We start from the raw sequence: 19,671 nt of genomic DNA, 5'->3' as shown, positions 1-19,671 counted from the left end.
GCAATAGTACGTTGTACATACACTGTTAAGTAGACGGTGCATATTTTTTAAAAATAGCTTATTGTTAATACGATGTAACCTGATGCAGTATATTTCACTGCTGTAATTAAATTTTGTTAAAATGCCTGTCAATAATTTAGAATGAATGCTTGTCTGATTGTGCGTGTGCATGTAACATTTTGTCTGAGGGCTAAACATTGAATAAGTGATGTTAGGACAAAGTGTGTCTGTTTGGAAGTAACCTGTACAGAGAACTCGGGTGAGACCTGTTGTTCTTGTGATACGGGTCAAAGGGTACTTTTGTGTTTCACGAAGCGTCGGCCTCTGAAGTAACTCATCGTCTTTGCAATAGGGAGCACGCTCGGATCATTCATCAGTTACAAGGCATACCACTTAAAAGTTACACGTATAGGGGGAGGTACATTCTCTACAACACGAATTGTAGTTTTGTTACGTGTTGATGTAGATTTTGTCTAACTAGGACTAGAAATGCCCTTTGCTGATTCACGTCTGGATGTTCGTACCTATCGGTTGAAGCAAGCCCCACTGCTGCTGCTGCTGAGACGCTGTGCACCAATGAGGGTCCAAGCATTTTAGGGCCTTCGGCCAGGAAAGTCACAACATTTACGGCACACGAAGGACGCATTCACGCAAGCGGCCCATGCTCCGTTTTCAAGTTTTAAAATGAAACATCTTTGAATCGTGTTGTGTTTTGAATTAGATGATTGTTATTTCTTCATTAAAAGCTTCTTTCAAGCATATTTCGTCTCTAACAGCGACTACAGGGACCACGTGATTGTTAAAAAAAATGTCTTTGATTATAACTATATTTGCCTACAATTCGTATTGTGTAGCTTATTTAGACTATAACTCATTCACTACCCAAACTGTATTGACTTGAAAACATAGGAGCTGATATTTGTAAGCAATGTCTTTGTTATTTATACGTTTGACAAAAAAATATTTGCACAAATTGAACTTGTTCAGATACAAGGTGAATTCACAAGGCTTTGTAAAAAATCCAATATTTCAGAATTTTGCCTTAATGGAGAATATTTTTTTTTAAATGTTGGTAAAAATAAAGATTCAGAAATATATATTGTGCCGTGTCTACAATTTTATTGTAAAGTGGAATTGGTAGAAAAATATATATATTTGTACACGTAGAGGCGTTGTGGTCCATAAGTCTGGTGACACAGAAGTTTAATTTATTAGGTATAGCCCTGTGAGCCATGCGGCTCATAAGTCGGGTGCAACCGCAACAAACATAAGTCTGGTGACACAGAGACGTTGTGGTCCATAAGTCTGGTGACACAGAGACGTTGTGGTCCATAAGTCTGGTGACACAGAGGCGTTGTGGTCCATAAGTCTGGTGACAGAGACGTTGTGGTCCATAAGTCTGGTGACACAGAGGCGTTGTGGTCCATAAGTCTGGTGATACAGAGGCGTTGAGGTCCATAAGTCTGGTGACAGAGGCGTTGTGGTCCATAAGTCTATGGGCTGTGTTGAGTCTATGGCAGTGTTGAGTCCATGGGTAGTGCTGAATCTATGGGCAGTGTTGAGTCTATGGGCAATGTTGAGTCTATGGTAGTGTTGAGTCTATGGTAGTGTTGAGTCTGTGGGTGGTAGTGTTGAGTCTATGGGTGGTAGTGTTGAGTCTATGGTAGTGTTGTGTCTATGGTAGTGTTGAGTCTATGGGTGGTAGTGTTGTGTCTATGGTAGTGTTGAGTCTACAGTGAGGGAAAAAAGTATTTGATCCCCTGCTGATTTTGTACGTTAGCCCCATGACAAAGAAATGATCAGTCTATAATTTTAATGGTAGGTTTATTTGAACAGTGAGAGACAGAATAACAACAAAATCCAGAAAAAACGCTTCGCTACGTGGCCACGAGTGACGGTGAAATATGAAGAAGGGGCGACCCTGAAGCGTGAAGGTCAGGAATCTTCTCCGGGTGCTCCTCCTCCCACGTTTGCAGGCGCCTATCACCGTCATCACAGCATCCCAATGGCAGTATTCTCGACACGAATATCTCGAGACTCAAGGAGGCTATTCTGGACAAATTCATTCGCGTTATTCTTATTATTATTGTAATCCTCATGTGTGTATGTTGAACTTCTTTCGCACAGTACGTAGCAAACCTTGCTATACATCCTAAATAGAAGAGTCATTCTATGCAGAGGCCGGTGCCTGCCAATAAATGTATAATTTCCACCCTCAAGCTCAGATGAGAGCCGTCAAATGTATATTTGACAATGGTGACACTTTGATTTGTGTTTCTGGATAAGGTTAACATATAGGTTGCATTTTGCATTCAAACATGCTTATACAGGAATACAGCTTCTGACCTTCAAGTGTGCATAACGTTAATTTTATTTAAGCCGAGATGCCATTCATTAATGTGAATGGAAATAAGCTCAAATATATGTTTTATGAAAGTATACCACATTGATGAAATGTATGGTGTGCATTATTGAAGGTCTGTGAACTTTCTAACAGTTTTCCCAGGAAGTGAAGAAACTTGTCAAGCATTTCTAAAACACTTTATATAAACAAGGTTAATGTTTTAATGGTATCTGTGAAAGCAGAGGATGGAGCTCTTTTTTCATCAGCGGAGTACGGTGCCCACACTCCTCTTACACAGCAACTCTTTGAGTTATGGATCACGCAGAGATCGTAAAACTCTGCACTCCCGACTTGCAGGGCAGCACTGTGGTGTCTGTAAGAGCATTCATTTTTATCTATGCACGTAGTCTTCAGTCTCGGTGGTGCTTTCCTGGGTAAATATTCTAATGAAATATGGATGATGAACGTTAGCAACTGCTCAATCTGCTGTGTGTGTATATTTACATTTCTGCTCTAATTTGATGCGTGAGAAGGGGAGATCCATTTTTCACTTAATGGGAACCAGTCTCCCCGAAAAAAGACTGCAGTATAGTGGTTGTACAAATATACTTACAGCTTTGTTGAACAGCACCACTCACCTTCATTACAGTGGAGATAACCCATGTATATCAGTTCACCAACATTGATCTGTTGTTCACACATTAATAAGGTTGTGGTTATGGTGGTGGAAACAGAAAAATGCATTTGTGGGGGCTACCGTCCCCCGCCATCACCGAATTGTCGGGGCCGTTGGCCCCCGACTCCCCCGTTAAATTCATACCACTACCACAACTACAACACCCGTTGTATGATTATGCCCGTGGGTACCCGTGTACCTCACGGCGCAGCTCTACTCACGCGGTAACCACCGCCAGCAGCATCGCGTACTTGAATTGTGTAATCTTGTTTCATTTACCTTCGCAGCCGGTCGGAAGCAACTAATTAGGCCGCGCTGCGCAATTCCCGGAACGCGCGGCGTGTGCCGTGAGCGCCGCTGCTCCTGCACGTCCCCGTACTGGCGCGGGCGAAGTGCAACCAGTACCACACAATGCAGAGGCTCACCACACTACGCACGAGTGCATTTAATGATCGAAGGACCCGTACTTTAATTCCCAGGGCGATAGCACGTTGCTGCTGCCCCGGCATGCGTGTCAAGCCCCGAGTGGACTCACCCGTGCGAGCGTAAACACGTGGGTAAAATTACTCACTCACGCGCAAACAAAAGAATCACCGCGGGCAGGCTCGCCACACCACGCACCGCCCCTCCGTACTCACAGAGACAACACGATACGGTTTATACCCTACGGACGGTTTATTCCCCACGAATAAACGAACTAGACTGTGCGTGTCAGTACGGACCAGCAGGACAGGTCTAACCTATCTCGCTACTGCCTGATACTTAATCGACCTGTCTGCCCTCTATTTTCTCTCCCCGTGCTTCCCCAAAGCGTCCCTTTTTATCCTCCTTTCAAAGCCCTCACACCGCCCATCCGCGGTGCATCACGGGTCAGGCCGTTAATTCGCGGTGCATCATGGGTAGGGCCGTTAATCCGCGGTGCATCATGGGTAGGGCCGTTAATTCGCGGTGCCTCATAGGTAGGGCCGTTAATCCACGGTGCATCATGGGTAGAGACGCTAACCCGCGGTGCACCATGGGTAGAGACGCTTAACCCGCGCTGCCCCGCTCCCCACCTGTCTGCTGGTCCGCGTGTGTCCTAGGCATCTCCTCACTGCAGTTCTCAGCGAGTTCTCCATGGTCATTTAATTCTAAGTTAAGCCACGGCGCCGCAGTGCCATTTGGCCTGGGGGGGGGGGGTGCCTGCCAATTCCCTAACCCTGAGAAACCGTGGAGCACCCCCACGAGGGGGCCTCTCGGGTAACAACTCAGGGCAGGTGCCCCCCCCCTCCCCATGAGGCCCTACTTGAGTGTGTGTGTTTAGGTGGGGGGGGGGGCAGGGGAAGTGCTGTGATGGGAGCCAGGTGGCTTCTCGGTCGCAGCAGCACAGCGACTGCCCCGGTTTCGACGGAGCGGCTTCTCTGTTGTGGCACCACAATGGCAATTGTCATCCCGGCCGAGGGGCGCCTGACAGCGAGGGACATCCGTCGCTTCATTACTGAGAACTTCCCCTTCTATCAGAACAATGACAAGAAGCGGGGAAACTCTGTCCGTCGCTGCCTCACGTTTGAAGACTGCTTCGTTAAAGTGCCCAGAAGGCCGGGCCGGCCGGGCAGAAGCAATCACTGGGTTGTGGACCCGGCGGCTGCGAACATCTTTGATGACGGCTCGTATCAGCGCAGGAGGAAGAGGTTCAAACGGTGCGGTGTGGTGTGGGGTGAGTGGGCGAATGACTGGATGGGTAGGTGAGTGGGTGGGTAGGTGAGTGGGTAGGTGAGTGGGTGGGTGAGTGGGTGGGTAGGTGAGTGGATGGGTAGGTGTGTGGGCGAATGACAGGGTGGGTAGGTGAGTGGATGGGTAGGTGAGTGGGCGAATGACTGGGTAGGTAGGTGAGTGGATGGGTAGGTGAGTGGGTGGGTAGGTGGGTGGGTAGGTGAGTGAGTGGGTAGGTGAGCGAGTGGGTAGGTGAGTGAGTGGGTAGGTAGGTGAGTGGGTGGGTAGATGAGTGGGTGGGTAGGTGAGTGAGTGGGCGAATGACTGGATGGGTAGATGAGTGGGTGGGTTGGTAGGTGAGTAGGTGGGTAGGTGAGTGGGTGGGTAGGTGAGTGGGTGGATAGGTGAGTGAGTGGGCGAATGACTGGATGGGTAGATGAGTGGGTGGGTGGGTAGGTGAGTGGGCGAATGACTGGATGAGTAGATGAGTGGCTGGGTAGGTGAGTGGGTAAGTGAGTGAAAGGGTGGGTGAATCGGTTGGTGGGTGAGTGGGAGGGTGGGTGTGGATGTGTACTGTGATGCATCTGCCAATTGTCTCAAGTGAGTCAACCCATGGCATCTGGGTCTGTCCCGTGACCTGTCAGCGAACTTGGCCTAAGCTCCGTGGTGATCTCACGGGTGGTCGGGGCATTTAAACTGGAGCATGATGTTTATTTTGCTCCCCATAGAATGTGGAGATTTTACGTGGTAACAACTTCTTTAAACACCACCGAGGCGTCGTTAAGCGTCTCTTTCAAACCGTGATAGTTTGCGAACGGTAGTTTCCCTTATCTCCAGATATATAAAAGGCAAAGTTGTGATTATGTGTGTCTGTTCAAAATGTTTAGCGTACTTCCCGACATGCAACAAACTTTAAATTTGCCATGTGGGTACTTTCCAGACTGTACACCGTGCAAACATTATAAAAATACACTTTTAGCTTCTATTTTAGGGGGGGGGGGGAGCTCAATAATGCATTTATTTTTTGCACGGCAAGTGAGCTGTGACATCAAATCTGTCACGTGACCCGCGCACGTGGAAGCGTAACGCATTGTAGTGTAGCGGTTAGCGTTGTCTGTGTGTCTGTGTGTGTGTCTGTGTGTCTGTGTGTGTCTGTGTGTGTGTCTGTGTGTGTCTGTGTGTGTGTCTGTGTGTGTCTGTGTGTGTCTGTGTGTCTGTGTGTGGCTGTGTGTGTGTCTGTGTGTGTCTGTGTGTGGGGGGGGGAGCGGTAGTGTAGTGGTTAGCGCTACGCTGCGCTACGAACCCGGCGACCCGAGTTCGATTCCCGCTCACGGCCACCACCGGTGACGATTATTTCAACCGGTCCTGGGCCTCCCCTAGGTCGACTCAGCCTCAAACGTGTAAATGTTGTGGTGTGAACATCGGGAGACAAAGGCGGCCGGACGTGGTGAATCCAAGTCCCGGGCGAAGCCGGGTAGTTAAAGCTCGTGCTGTTATATTCACAATCAGATGTTTTTATTTCGACTCGAGGAAAATCGGTGAAATCGGAAGCCAACGATAGGCCCCAGTTGTGGGCCCTTCTTAACCTGGTAACAAAATAATATTCTTAATCAGTGATGTCCTCACCTAAGCGTGTGAGACGAGACGGACGCACAAGACTCTAGTCTCCCTTTGCTGTACATCACTCACAGAGCACCACAGCGCCCCCCCCCCCCCCCCCCACCAGATCCACAACAGCGTTCGCCCCGCAAGACTAAGGCAGCTTCTCCCTGCCTCAGCTGGACCATCAACAACGGCAACATTTGTGTCAACAACAGCAGCAACAGCTAACTTGGCGCCTTTATCATTACGTCTTCAGCACGGCAGCAGCAGCAGCACGGAACAACTTCAGGGCATGACTCAGTCGCAACTCGCGTTTAAAATCGTCACGCAAGACGGCTCTCCGCGAGACGTCGCGGGCACACGGCGAGTTACTTTTTTCCCCGAATAAAACTCGGGACAACGTGAATGCGTGGAAACGAGAAACGATGTCGGAACGCAACGGGGCATCGCAAATCGTAAAGATTTTTGCGAGAGCGAGAAAGAAAAGCTTCCTTCTAGACGTCGCCGCCGCGCGCCAACGACGGCACCAGCGCGAGCAGAAGCGCCGTGGGCCAAGCGGCACCGGGGCAGCAAGACGCCTTGCTGGTGGCGGACGCCCGCCCCGCTGACGTCGTCGCCGCTGACGTCGTCGCCGCTGCTGATGACGTCGTCGCCGCTGCAAAGGGGCAAGCGGAGAAACGAGACGTCAGTCGCCATCGCTACGATGAGAGCGATGTACGAGTACCGGGGGGCCTCTTACAACCCTCCGCCTCCTCCTCCATCTCCACCACCACCAACATCACCAACACCACCAACATCAACACCACCAACACCACCAACACCACCACCACCAACACCACCAACACCACCAACACCACCACCAACACCACCAACACCACCACCACCAACACCACCAACACCACCAACACCACCTACACCATCACCACCAACACCACCAACACCACCACGAACACCACCATCACCACCAACACCACCAACACCACCACCAACACCACCACCAACACCACCAACACCACCAACACCACCACCACCAACACCACCACCAACACCACCAACACCACCATCACCACCAACACCACCACCACCAACACCACCAACACCACCACAAACACCCCCAACACCACCACCAACACCACCATCACCACCAACACCACCACCACCAACACCACCAACACCACCACCACCAACACCACCAACACCACCAACCCCACCACCACCAACACCACCACCACCACCAACACCACCAACACCACCATCACCACCAACACCACCAACACCCCCAACACCACCAACACCACCAACACCACGAACACCAACACCACCAACACCACCAACACCACTAACACCACCAACACCACCAACACCACCAACACCACCACCAACACCACCACCGCCACCACCTCCTAGGGGATGGAAGATTTGTTGGAGGTTGTTGTTAGTTGAGACTGAAACCTCTTCCTCACTTGTTCACTCAGCCACTCACCCACCCACCCAATCACTCATTCAGAGAGACGATCCATCACACTACGTTTAAAACTATTTGGGAAATTAAAACGCCGACTGTCACATCATCGACGTCGGGTGCCCGATTGTAACTCCTCTGCGGTGAGCGGTGTACCACCACCACCACCCCCCGCGTGTCAACAACGCTCTTTGCCAAAACAGCAAACCCCTGCCCAGAGTTGCGATGCTGAGAATATTTTTAATGTCAAAGTGTTCTTTTATCTCCGTTTGACCGCAAATTGGTTGACTGCCCTCGATGTGTGCACCTCCGTGAGTCTATGGGAGCCTTTAACATTGAAGTCTATGGGAGCCTTTAACATTGAAGTCTGTGGGAGCCTTTAACATTGAAGTCTATGGGAGCCTTTAACATTGAAGTCTGTGGGAGCCTTTAACATTGAAGTCTGTGGGAGCCTTTAACATTGAAGTCTATGGGAGCCTTTAACATTAAAGTCTGTGGGAGCCTTTAACATTGAAGTCTATGGGAGCCTTTAACATTGAAGTCTATGGGAGCCTGTAACATTGAAGTCTATGGGAGGCTTTTACATTGAAGTCTATGGGAGCCTTTAACATTGAAGTCTGTGGGAGCCTTTAACATTGAAGTCTATGGGAGCCTTTAACATTGAAGTCTGTGGGAGCCTTTAACATTGAAGTCTGTGGGAGCCTTTAACATTGAAGTCTATGGGAGCCTGTAACATTGAAGTCTATGGGAGCCTTTAACATTGAAGTCTATGGGAGCCTTTAACATTGAAGTCTTTGGGAGCCTTTAACATTGAAGTCTGTGGGAGCCTTTAACATTGAAGTCTGTGGGAGCCTTTAACATTGAAGTCTATGGGAGCCTGTAACATTGAAGTCTATGGGAGCCTTTAACATTGAAGTCTATGGGAGCCTTTAACATTGAAGTCTTTGGGAGCCTTTAACATTGAAGTCTATGGGAGACTTTAACATTGAAGTCTATGGGAGCCTTTAACATTGAAGTCTATGGGAGCCTTTAACATTGAAGTCTATGGGAGCCTTTAACATTGAATCCAAACATGAATGGGGCAAGCACTTTGGAACCCGAGCAGCCAATGGAGATTCACGGAGTGGCCAGAAACCCAGTTTTTTTTAAACCCAGGACTTTCCGCGCCGCCGACCTCATTGGGCTGACCAGGGCCATTTGCATCGTCAGGGTGGTCAGACGATCCAAGCCGCCGCCCTCCCGCGTACCTGGCGAGGTAGCTAACAGCTCGTCGTCGTCATCTTCGCCCTCGTCAGCACCGCCGTCACGGCCGCTACCGGCGTTGGGGGCCGATGGCGAGGACGTAGAGGCCTCCTTGCCATCGTCCTGGCCCTCGTCCTCCTCGTCCTCCTCGTCCTCCTCCTCATCCTCCTCCTCGTCCTCCTTGTCCTCGTCCTCCTCCTCCTGCTCGTCCTCCTCCTCGTCCTCCTCCTCGGCCCCCTCCTCGTCCTCCTCCTCGTCCTCCTCACCGTCCGACGCCACTGTGGGGGTGGTTGTGGGGGTGATGGTGGTGGTAGTTAATGGTGGTGGTGGTGGCGGCGGCGGCGGGTGTAGCGATCTACGCCGCGCTACGCCGCGCTACGAACCCGGCCGAACCCGAGTTCGATTCCCGCTCACGTCCACCAACATGCGGTGACGATTATCTGAACCGGTATTGGGCCTCCCCTAGGTCGACTCGGCCTCAAACGAGCACCCGGCGCGGTGTGTTGCGAACATCGCCAGCACCGGGGAGACAAAGGCGGTCGGGTGTGGCGCTGGCCACCCACCCCCTCGTGCGCCGTGCCGGCCTTCACAGGTGCTACTTGCTAACAGCACTTGCCCCTGCGGCCTGTTGAGGCTACACCAGACGTGGGCAAAGTACGGCCCCCGGGCCTTCTAGGGCCCGTTGGGCTTTTTAATCTGGCCCGCCGAACTTGTCCAAATATTATTATTATTAAATTAAATTTGACCTTTCTCCTGTAATGCCCCCGTTTCCCCATTAGACGGCGCTGTTTTCACGATGTTTGATCAGTCACGTTTCGACATGTTTTTGTATTGTTCATGTTCGTGCAATTTGTTAAATTGCCTTGCAAATAAATGCTTTGCTACCTGTTAAAGGCCAAATCCTTTCACGTAATGATTTTTAACACGTCATTTATATTTAGTTCACACAAACACTCCATCCATCTGTTCCTGGCCCGGCCCCTCTGTCAAATTTTAGAATCCACTGTGGCCCGCGAGTCAAAACATTTGCCCACCCCTGGGCTACACGGTGGGGGATCTTCATCTTCGATGGCGGCGGTTGCGGTGCGGCGGCGGTTAACGGCTCGGCGCCGGATCGGAGAGGGATTCCGGCCGACGGGTTTGTTGCCGGCGGCGACTTTGCTCACCTTCGACGGAGAGGTGCGCCCGCAGCTGGCCGGTGTTCAGGTTGTTGGTGGCGAAGCAGGTGTAAGTGTCCGTGTCCTCGCGCCGCAAGTCCACGATGTGAAGGGTGCCGTTCTCGAAGATCTGGAAGCGCTCGCCCTCAACATTCAAGCTCCGGTAGTTCCTGAACCTGGCGGTGCGCGGGAAGGCATGGGGGGGGGGGCAGGCGGGGGGCGTGAACCGTTGAGGTTTGACGGCGATGCCGTCGGGGGTTTTGAGATCCGGGGTCGGCGGCTTCGGGAGACGCGGAGGCGAACGTCCCGCGGGACGTTGGAGCGGCGAGGTTCACGCGGCCCTCCGCCGCGTTGAGTGCCCCTCTCGCTCTCTCGCTCTGAGCCACGTCCGTGTGGCGGCCATCGACAGTCGCCCAACCCCGCCCCGCGCGCGCGAAATTATAAATGTTAGCCTATGGGAGCCTTTAACATTGAAGCCTATGGGAGCCTTTAACATTGAAGTCTATGGGAATCTTTAACATTGAAGTCTATGGGAGCCTTTAACATTGAAGTCTATGGGAGCCTTTAACATTGAAGTCTATGGGAGCCTTTAACATTGAAGTCTACGGGAGCCTTCAACATTGAAGTCTATGGGAGCCTTTAACACTGAAGTCTATGGGAGCCTTTAACATTGAAGTCTATGGGAGCCTTTAACATTGAAGTCTATGGGAGCCTTTAACATTGAAGTCTATGGGAGCCTTTAACATTGAAGTCTATGGGAGCCTTTAATATTGAAGTCTATGGGAGCCTTTAACATTGAAGTCTATGGGAGTGTTCTATGTTGAACTTCTTTCGCTCCGTACGTAGCCAGCCATGCAAACCCGCTGGCGGCATTCACAAAACAGACTCAGCTCCCGTGCCTCTGATTAGCACGGTTGGCCACGTAGGGTGCGAAAGAAGTTCAGGGCACGTACACATACAGAGAGACCCACGGACACCCAGCTCCACGGAGGCACAGATTAGCACGGTTGGCCACGTAGGGTGCGAAAGAAGTTCAGGGCACGTACAGCCCTCGCGACAGGGAGTGTCGAGGCGCGGTGACGGCGTGCCGAACGAACGAGGAGCCTCTTCGTCGTCAGGGCCGTCGTTTGCGACATGGCCCGGGTAGCTTCTGAAAAACAGCTGCACGGCTCGGTGGGCATCAGGCGGTGAAATAAACAAAAAGAGTCTCCAGCGAGCGGAGAGCGAGAGGAGAGGCGGAGAGGGACGGACGCTCAGGTGCGGCGTTCGGTCTCACCACAGGATGGTGGCGGGCGGCCACGCCAACACCGAGCACTCCATGTACACCGCCTCTCCCTCTCTCGCCCTGTACATCCTGTCTGGCTCCGACAGCATCTGCGGGGCGCTGGCTGTGTGAGGCGGTGGTGGGGGGGCAGAGACAGCGCGCGGGCAGAGGTCGCTCCCGAGGGGGGGGGGGGTGGTGGGGTCGCTCCGGGACGTCGGGGGGCTGCCGCGTCCCTCCTACGAGTCGTGGAGGGGGGGGGGGTCGTAGAAGGCGATTCGCACAAAGTGGGTTTTTAAAAAAAATATAAAAAAATCGATTTTCAGAACCCTCTCTCTCTCTCCCTCTCGCCTGCGAGGTTCTGCGGCTCGGAGTGGTGGTTTCTCGCGTTGGCCTCTCGTCACCGTGGCGGTCGCGTGGATTTCTTTCTCCGGGTCCTTCCGGGCGTCTCTCCCCGTGCGCCGCGCTCAGAATCGACGTCGCGCGTTTCAAAGCGTTTGGGCCGCAAAACGAAAAATGTCCACTCGCGCTGACGACGGCGACGGCCCGGTCGCCGGTGAAAAAGCGCCACGTAGCTCGGTGGGGCCCTTACCTGCCGGTCAAACACAAAAACAAAGTTTTTCGCAGTTTTAGTTTTCCTAACGAGGGGACGCCAGCCCGGCCCCCGGGGGTCTTCGTGGGGGGGTCACGCCGGGGTCGCGGGTCGTGAGCGACGACTCCGTTGTTGTCCACCCGGCGGTGGGAGTGAGCTCACCGCGGTGCTTCCCGTCTAGGCGGGTGGCACGTGGTGGGGGTGAAGTGTGGGGCACTTCAAGAGGTTTGGCTGGCGTGGTGGAGGAGTGGGGTCCAACGTGCACCTGCCTAGAGGGGAGCTACCTACAGCCCTCTGTGCAGTGAAGGACCTCCTCCTTATCCTCCTCCCCCTCCTCCTCCTCATCCTCCTCATCCTCCTCCCCCTCCTCCTCATCCTCCTCCTCCTCATCCTCCTCATCCTCCTCTACCTCCTCCCCCTCATCCTCCTCATCCTCCTCCCCCTCCTGCTCCCCCTCCTCATCCTCCTCCCTCCTATTCCTCCTTCCGCCAACAGGGGCACGAGCAAGTACTTGCAGTGCTGCACCTTAACAAACCGCGTACTCAACTGGGCCCTGTACGTGTGTGTGTGATGTCGCAACCGTGCACCTTTCCGTCGTGTGTCCGGAGGTTGCTGCTTTGCTGCATTCGCCAGATTTGAGCTTCTTTGGTACCGTACGTGGCCAGAGATGATAACCGCAGCTGCGGGCGAAAATACAGCAGAGTGTTAGTAGGGTCTCTGTGTGAGTAGTGTGTGGGTCTCTCTGTGTGAGTAGTGTGTGGGTCTCTCTGTGTGAGTAGTGTGTGGGTCTCTCTGTGTGAGTAGTCTGTGGGTCTCTGTGTGAGTGTGGGTCTCTGTGTGAGTAGTCTGTGGGTCTCTGTGTGAGTAGTGTGTGGGTCTCTGTGTGAGTAGTGTGTGGGTCTCTCTGTGAGTAGTGTCTGGGTCTCTGTGTGAGTAGTGTGTGGGTCTCTGTGTGAGTAGTGTGTGGGTCTCTGTGTGAGTAGTCTGTGGGTCTCTGTGTGAGTAGTGTGTGGGTCTCTGTGTGAGTAGTGTGTGGGTCTCTCTGTGAGTAGTGTTTGGGTCTCCGTGTGAGTAGTGTGTGGGTCTCTGTGTGAGTAGTGTGTGGGTCTCTGTGTGAGTAGTGCGTGGGTCTCTGTGTGAGTAGTCTGTGGGTCTCTGTGTGAGTAGTGTGTGGGTCTATGTGTGAGTAGTGTGTAGGTCTCTCTGTGTGAGTAGTGTGTGGGTCTCTGAGTGAGTAGTCTGTGCTTCTCTATGTGAGTAGTGTGTGGGTCTCTGTGTGAGTAGTTTGTGGGTCTCTGTGTGAGTAGTGTGTGGGTCTCTCTGTGAATAGTGACTGGGTCTCTGTGTGAGTAGAGTGTGGGTCTCTCTGTGAGTAGAGTGTGGGTCTCTGAGTGAGTAGTCTGTGCTTCTCTATGTGAGTAGTGTGTGGGTCTCTGTGTGAGTAGTGTGTGGGTCTCTCTGTTAGTAGTGTGTGGGTCTCTGTGTGAGTAGTGTGTGGGTCTCTGTGTGAGTAGTGCGTGGGTCTCTGTGTGAGTAGTCTGTGGGTCTCTGTGTGAGTAGTGTGTGGGTCTCTGTGTGAGTAGTGTGTGGGTCTCTCTGTGTGAGTAGTGTGTGGGTCTCTGAGTGAGTAGTCTGTGCTTCTCTATGTGAGTAGTGTGTGGGTCTCTGTGTGAGTAGTTTGTGGGTCTCTGTGTGAGTAGTGTGTGGGTCTCTCTGTTAGTAGTGCGTGGGTCTCTGTGTGAGTAGTGTGTGGGTCTCTCTGTGTGAGTAGTGTGTGGGTCTCTGAGTGAGTAGTCTGTGCTTCTCTATGTGAGTAGTGTGTGGGTCTCTGTGTGAGTAGTTTGTGGGTCTCTGTGTGAGTAGTGTGTGGGTCTCTCTGTTAGTAGTGCGTGGGTCTCTGTGTGAGTAGTGTGTGGGTCTCTCTGTTAGTAGTGCGTGGCTCTCTGTGTGAGTAGTTTGCGGGTCTCTTTGTTAGTAGTGCGTGGGTCTCTGTGTGAGTAGTCTGTGGGTCTCTCTGTTAGTAGTGTGTGGGTCTCTGTGTGAGTAGTGTGTGGGTCTCTGTGTGAGTAGTCTGTGGGTCTCTATGTGAGTAGTGTGTGGGTCTCTGTGTGAGTAGTGTGTGGGTCTCTGTGTGAGTAGTCTGTGGGTCTCTGTGTGAGTAGTGTGTGGGTCTCTCTGTTAGTAGTGCATGGGTCTCTGAGTGAGTAGTGTGTGTGTCTCTGTGTGAGTAGTGTGTGGGTCTCTCTGTGAGTAGTGTGTGGGTCTCTGTGTGAGTAGTGTGTGGGTCTCTGTGTGAGTAGTGTGAGGGTCTCTGTGTGAGTAGTGTGTGGGTCTCTGTGTGAGTAGTGTGAGGGTCTCTGTGTGAGTAGTGCGTGGGTCTCTGAGTGAGTAGTGTGTGGGTCTCTCTGTGAGTAGTCTGTGGGTCTCTCTGTGAGTAGTGTGAGGGTCTCTGTGTGAGTAGTCTGTGGGTCTCTGTGTGAGTAGTCTGTGGGTCTACTGTGTGAGTAGTATGTGGGTCTCTGTGTGAGTAGTGTGTGGGCCTCTGTGTGAGTAGTCTGTGGGTCTCTGTGTGAGTAGTCTGTGGGTCTCTGTGTGAGTAATCTGTGGGTCTCTATGTGAGTAGTGTGTGGGTCTCTCTGTGAGTAGTGTGTGGGTCTCTGTGTGAGTAGTGTGTGGGTCTCTGTGTGAGTAGTGTGTGGGTCTCTATGTGAGTAGTGTGTGTGTCTCTGTGTGAGTAGTGTGTGGGTCTCTATGTGAGTAGTGTGTGGGTCTCTGTGTGAGTAGTGTGTGGGTCTCTCTGTGAGTAGTGTGTGGGTCTCTGAGTGAGTAGTCTGTGCTTCTCTATGTGAGTAGTGTGCGGGTCTCTGTGTGAGTAGTGTGTGGGTCTCTGTGTGAGTAGTGTGTGGGTCTCTCTGTTAGTAGTGTGTGGGTCTTTGCGTGAGTAGTGTGTGGGTCTCTCTGTTAGTAGTGCGTGGGACTCTGTGTGAGTAGTCTGTGGGTCTCTGTGTGAGTGTGGGTCTCTGTGTGAGTAATCTGTGGGTCTCTCTGTTAGTAGTGCGTGGGTCTCTGTGTGAGTAGTGTGTGGGTCTCTCTATTAGTAGTGCGTGGGTCTCTGTGTGAGTAGTCTGTGGGTCTCTCTGTTAGTAGTGCGTGGGTCTCTGTGTGAGTAGTGTGTGGGTCTCTGTGTGAGTAGTGTGTGGGTCTCTGTGTGAGTAGTGTGAGGGTCTCTGTGTGAGTAGTGCGTGGGTCTCTGTGTGAGTAGTGTGTGGGTCTCTCTGTGAGTAGTGTGATGGTCTCTGTGTGAGTAGTCTGTGGGTCTCTGTGTGAGTAGTCCGTGGGTCTACTGTGTGAGTAGTCTGTGGGTGTCTGTGTGAGTAGTGTGTGGGCCTCTGTGTGCGTAGTCTGTGGGTCTCTGTGTGAGTAGTCTGTGGGTCTCTGTGTGAGTAATCTGTGGGTCTCTATGTGAGTAGTGTGTGGGTCTCTCTGTGAGTAGTGTGTGGGTCTCTGTGTGAGTAGTGTGTGGGTCTCTGTGTGAGTAGTGTGTGGGTCTCTATGTGAGTAGTGTGTGTGTCTCTGTGTGAGTAGTGTGTGGGTCTCTATGTGAGTAGTGTGTGGGTCTCTCTGTGAGTAGTGTGATGGTCTCTGTGTGAGTAGTCTGTGCGTCTCTGTGTGAGTAGTCCGTGGGTCTACTGTGTGAGTAGTGTGTGGGTCTCTGTGTGAGTAGTGTGTGGGTCTCTGTGTGAGTAGTGTGAGGGTCTCTGTGTGAGTAGTGTGTGGGTCTCTGTGTGAGTAGTGTGTGGGTCTCTCTGTGAGTAGTGTGATGGTCTCTGTGTGAGTAGTCTGTGCGTCTCTGTGTGAGTAGTCCGTGGGTCTCTGTGTGAGTGTGGGTCTCTGTGTGAGTAATCTGTGGGTCTCTCTGTTAGTAGTGCGTGGGTCTCTGTGTGAGTAGTGTGTGGGTCTCTCTATTAGTAGTGCGTGGGTCTCTGTGTGAGTAGTCTGTGGGTCTCTCTGTTAGTAGTGCGTGGGTCTCTGTGTGAGTAGTGTGTGGGTCTCTGTGTGAGTAGTGTGTGGGTCTCTGTGTGAGTAGTGTGAGGGTCTCTGTGTGAGTAGTGTGTGGGTCTCTGTGTGAGTGTGGGTCTCTGTGTGAGTAATCTGTGGGTCTCTCTGTTAGTAGTGCGTGGGTCTCTGTGTGAGTAGTGTGTGGGTCTCTCTATTAGTAGTGCGTGGGTCTCTGTGTGAGTAGTCTGTGGGTCTCTCTGTTAGTAGTGCGTGGGTCTCTGTGTGAGTAGTGTGTGGGTCTCTGTGTGAGTAGTGTGTGGGTCTCTGTGTGAGTAGTGTGAGGGTCTCTGTGTGAGTAGTGTGTGGGTCTCTGTGTGAGTAGTGTGTGGGTCTCTCTGTGAGTAGTGTGATGGTCTCTGTGTGAGTAGTCTGTGCGTCTCTGTGTGAGTAGTCCGTGGGTCTACTGTGTGAGTAGTCTGTGGGTGTCTGTGTGAGTAGTGTGTGGGCCTCTGTGTGCGTAGTCTGTGGGTCTCTGTGTGAGTAGTCTGTGGGTCTCTGTATGAGTAATCTGTGGGTCTCTATGTGAGTAGTGTGTGGGTCTCTCTGTGAGTAGTGTGTGGGTCTCTGTGTGAGTAATCTGTGGGTCTCTCTGTTAGTAGTGCGTGGGTCTCTGTGTGAGTAGTGTGTGGGTCTCTCTATTAGTAGTGCGTGGGTCTCTGTGTGAGTAGTCTGTGGGTCTCTCTGTTAGTAGTGCGTGGGTCTCTGTGTGAGTAGTGTGTGGGTCTCTGTGTGAGTAGTGTGTGGGTCTCTGTGTGAGTAGTCTGTGGGTCTCTGTGTGAGTAGTGTGTGGGTCTCTGAGTGAGTAGTGTGTGGGTCTCTCTGTTAGTAGTGCGTGGCTCTCTGTGTGAGTAGTGTGTGGGTCTCTCTGTTAGTAGTGCGTGGGTCTCTGTGTGAGTAGTGTGTGTGTCTCTGTGTGAGTAGTGTGAGGGTCTCTGTGTGAGTAGTGTGTGGGTCTCTGTGTGAGTAGTGTGTGGGTCTCTCTGTGAGTAGTGTGTGGGTCTCTGTTTGAGTAGTCTGTGGGTCTCTGTGTGAGTAGTGTGTGGGTCTACTGTGTGAGTAGTGTGTGGGTCTCTGTGTGAGTAGTCTGTGGGTCTCTGTGTGAGTAGTGTGTGGGTCTCTCTGTGAGTAGTGTGTGGGTCTCTGTGTGAGTAGTGTGTGGGTCTCTCTGTGTGAGTAGTGTGTGGGTCTCTATGTGAGTAGTGTGTGGGTCTCTCTGTGAGTAGTGTGTGGGTATCTCTGTGAGTAGTGTGTGGGTCTCTGTGTGAGTAGTGTGTGGGTCTCTGTGTGAGTAGTGTGTGGGTATCTCTGTTAGTAGTGTGTGGGTCTCTGTGTGAGTAGTGTGTGGGTCTCTCTGTTAGTAGTGCGTGGGACTCTGTGTGAGTAGTCTGTGGGTCTCTGTGTGAGTGTGGGTCTCTGTGTGAGTAATCTGTGGGTCTCTCTGTTAGTAGTGCGTGGGTCTCTGTGTGAGTAGTGTGTGGGTCGCTCTGTTAGTGGTGCGTGGGTCTCTGTGTGAGTAGTCTGTGGGTCTCTCTGTTAGTAGTGCGTGGGTCTCTGTGTGAGTAGTGTGTGGGTCTCTGTGTGAGTAGTGTGTGGGTCTCTCTGTGAGTAGTCTGTGGGTCTCTATGTGAGTAGTGTGTAGGTCTCTGAGTGAGTAGTGTGTGGGTCTCTCTGTTAGTAGTGCGTGGCTCTCTGTGTGAGTAGTGTGTGGGTCTCTCTGTTAGTAGTGCGTGGGTCTCTGTGTGAGTAGTGTGTGTGTCTCTGTGTGAGTAGTGTGAGGGTCTCTGTGTGAGTAGTCTGTGGGTCTAATGTGTGAGTAGTGTGTGGGTCTCTCTGTGAGTAGTGTGTGGGTCTCTGTGTGAGTAGTGTGTGGGCCTCTGTATGAGTAGTCTGTGGGTCTGTGTGAGTAGTCTGTGGGTCTCTGTGTGAGTAGTGTGTGGGTCTCTGTGTGAGTTGTGTGTGGGTCTCTATGTGAGTAGTGTGTGGGTCTCTGTGAGTAGTGTGTGGGTATCTCTGTGAGTAGTGTGTGGGTCTCTGTGTGAGTAGTGTGTGGGTCTCTGTTTGAGTAGTGTGTGGGTCTCTGTGTGAGTAGTCTGTGGGTCTCTGTGTGAGTAGTGTGTGGATCTCCGTGTGAGCAGTGTGTGGGCCTCTGTGTGAGTAGTGTGTGGGTCTCTGTGTGAGTAGTCTGTGGGTCGCTGTGTGAGTAGTGTGTGGGTCTCTGAGTGAGTAGTGTGTGGGTCTCTGAGTGAGTAGTGTCTGGGTCTCTATGTGAGTAGTGCGTGGGTCTCTGTGTGAGTAGTGTGTGGGTCTCTCTGTGAGTAGTGTGATGGTCTCTGTGTGAGTAGTCTGTGGGTCTCTGTGTGAGTAGTCCGTGGGTCTACTGTGTGAGTAGTCTGTGGGTGTCTGTGTGAGTAGTGTGTGGGCCTCTGTGTGAGTAGTCTGTGGGTCTCTGTGTGAGTAGTGCGTGGGTCTCTGTGTGAGTAGTGTGTGGGTCTCTCTGTTAGTGGTGCGTGGGTCTCTGTGTGAGTAGTCTGTGGGTCTCTCTGTTAGTAGTGCGTGGGTCTCTGTGTGAGTAGTGTGTGGGTCTCTGTGTGAGTAGTGTGTGGGTCTCTCTGTGAGTAGTCTGTGGGTCTCTATGTGAGTAGTGTGTACGTCTCTGAGTGAGTAGTGTGTGGGTCTCTCTGTTAGTAGTGCGTGGCTCTCTGTGTGAGTAGTGTGTGGGTCTCTCTGTTAGTAGTGTGTGGGTCTCTGTGTGAGTAGTGTGTGTGTCTCTGTGTGAGTAGTGTGAGGGTCTCTGTGTGAGTAGTCTGTGGGTCTAATGTGTGAGTAGTCTGTGGGTCTCTGTGTGAGTAGTGTGTGGGCCTCTGTGTGAGTAGTCTGTGGGTCTCTGTGTGAGTAGTCTGTGGGTCTCTGTGTGAGTAGTGTGTGGGTCTCTGTGTGAGTAGTGTGTGGGTCTCTATGTGAGTAGTGTGTGGGTCTCTCTGTGAGTAGTGTGTGGGTATCTCTGTGAGTAGTGTGTGGGTCTCTGTGTGAGTAGTGTGTGGGTCTCTGTGTGAGTAGTGTGTGGGTCTCTGTGTGAGTAGTCTGTGGGTCTCTGTGTGAGTAGTGTGTGGATCTCCGTGTGAGCAGTGTGTGGGCCTCTGTGTGAGTAGTGTGTGGGTCTATGTGTGAGTAGTCTGTGGGTCGCTGTGTGAGTAGTGTGTGGGTCTCTGAGTGAGTAGTGTGTGGGTCTCTGAGTGAGTAGTGTCTGGGTCTCTATGTGAGTAGTGCGTGGGTATCTCGGTGAGTAGTGTGTGGGCCTCAGTGTGAGTAGTGTGTGGGTCTCTGTGTGAGTAGTGTGAGGGTCTCTGTGTGAGTATTGCGTGGGTCTCTGTGTGAGTAGTGTGTGGGTCTCTCTGTGAGTAGTGTGATGGTCTCTGTGTGAGTAGTCTGTGGGTCTCTGTGTGAGTAGTCCGTGGGTCTACTGTGTGAGTAGTCTGTGGGTGTCTGTGTGAGTAGTGTGTGGGCCTCTGTGTGAGTAGTCTGTGGGTCTCTGTGTGAGTAGTCTGTGGGTCTCTGTGTGAGTAATCTGTGGGTCTCTATGTGAG

The 19,671-nt window shown here is 52.0% G+C and overlaps 1 protein-coding gene across 3 annotated transcripts in view; it reads right to left on the bottom strand.

The window, feature by feature from the left end:
* Positions 1-6,205: 6,205 nt before the first annotated feature.
* LOC142917815 (uncharacterized) overlaps positions 6,206-19,671 on the bottom strand; it is a 32,184-nt gene continuing 18,718 nt past the window's right edge. For all 3 annotated transcript variants that reach the window (XM_076062177.1, XM_076062178.1, XM_076062179.1), the window contains 5 exons: positions 12,616-12,708; positions 11,452-11,563; positions 10,185-10,351; positions 9,024-9,296; positions 6,206-6,969 (listed from right to left, as the gene is read on the bottom strand). In XM_076062177.1, coding sequence (XP_075918292.1) covers positions 6,809-6,969; positions 9,024-9,296; positions 10,185-10,351; positions 11,452-11,563; positions 12,616-12,708 — 806 coding nt within the window. In that variant the 3' untranslated portion in view covers positions 6,206-6,808. The remainder of the gene's footprint in view (positions 6,970-9,023; positions 9,297-10,184; positions 10,352-11,451; positions 11,564-12,615; positions 12,709-19,671) is intronic.

The sequence above is a fragment of the Petromyzon marinus genome, unplaced genomic scaffold (assembly GCF_048934315.1).
Source record: "Petromyzon marinus isolate PM22_M1 ecotype Great Lakes invasive population unplaced genomic scaffold, UKy_Petmar_22M1.pri1.0 PM_G_Scaffold_53, whole genome shotgun sequence".
NCBI classification, from domain to species: domain Eukaryota; kingdom Metazoa; phylum Chordata; class Hyperoartia; order Petromyzontiformes; family Petromyzontidae; genus Petromyzon; species Petromyzon marinus.
The sequence above is the reverse complement of the archived record's forward strand: the minus strand, read 5'-3'. Positions and strand labels throughout refer to the sequence as shown.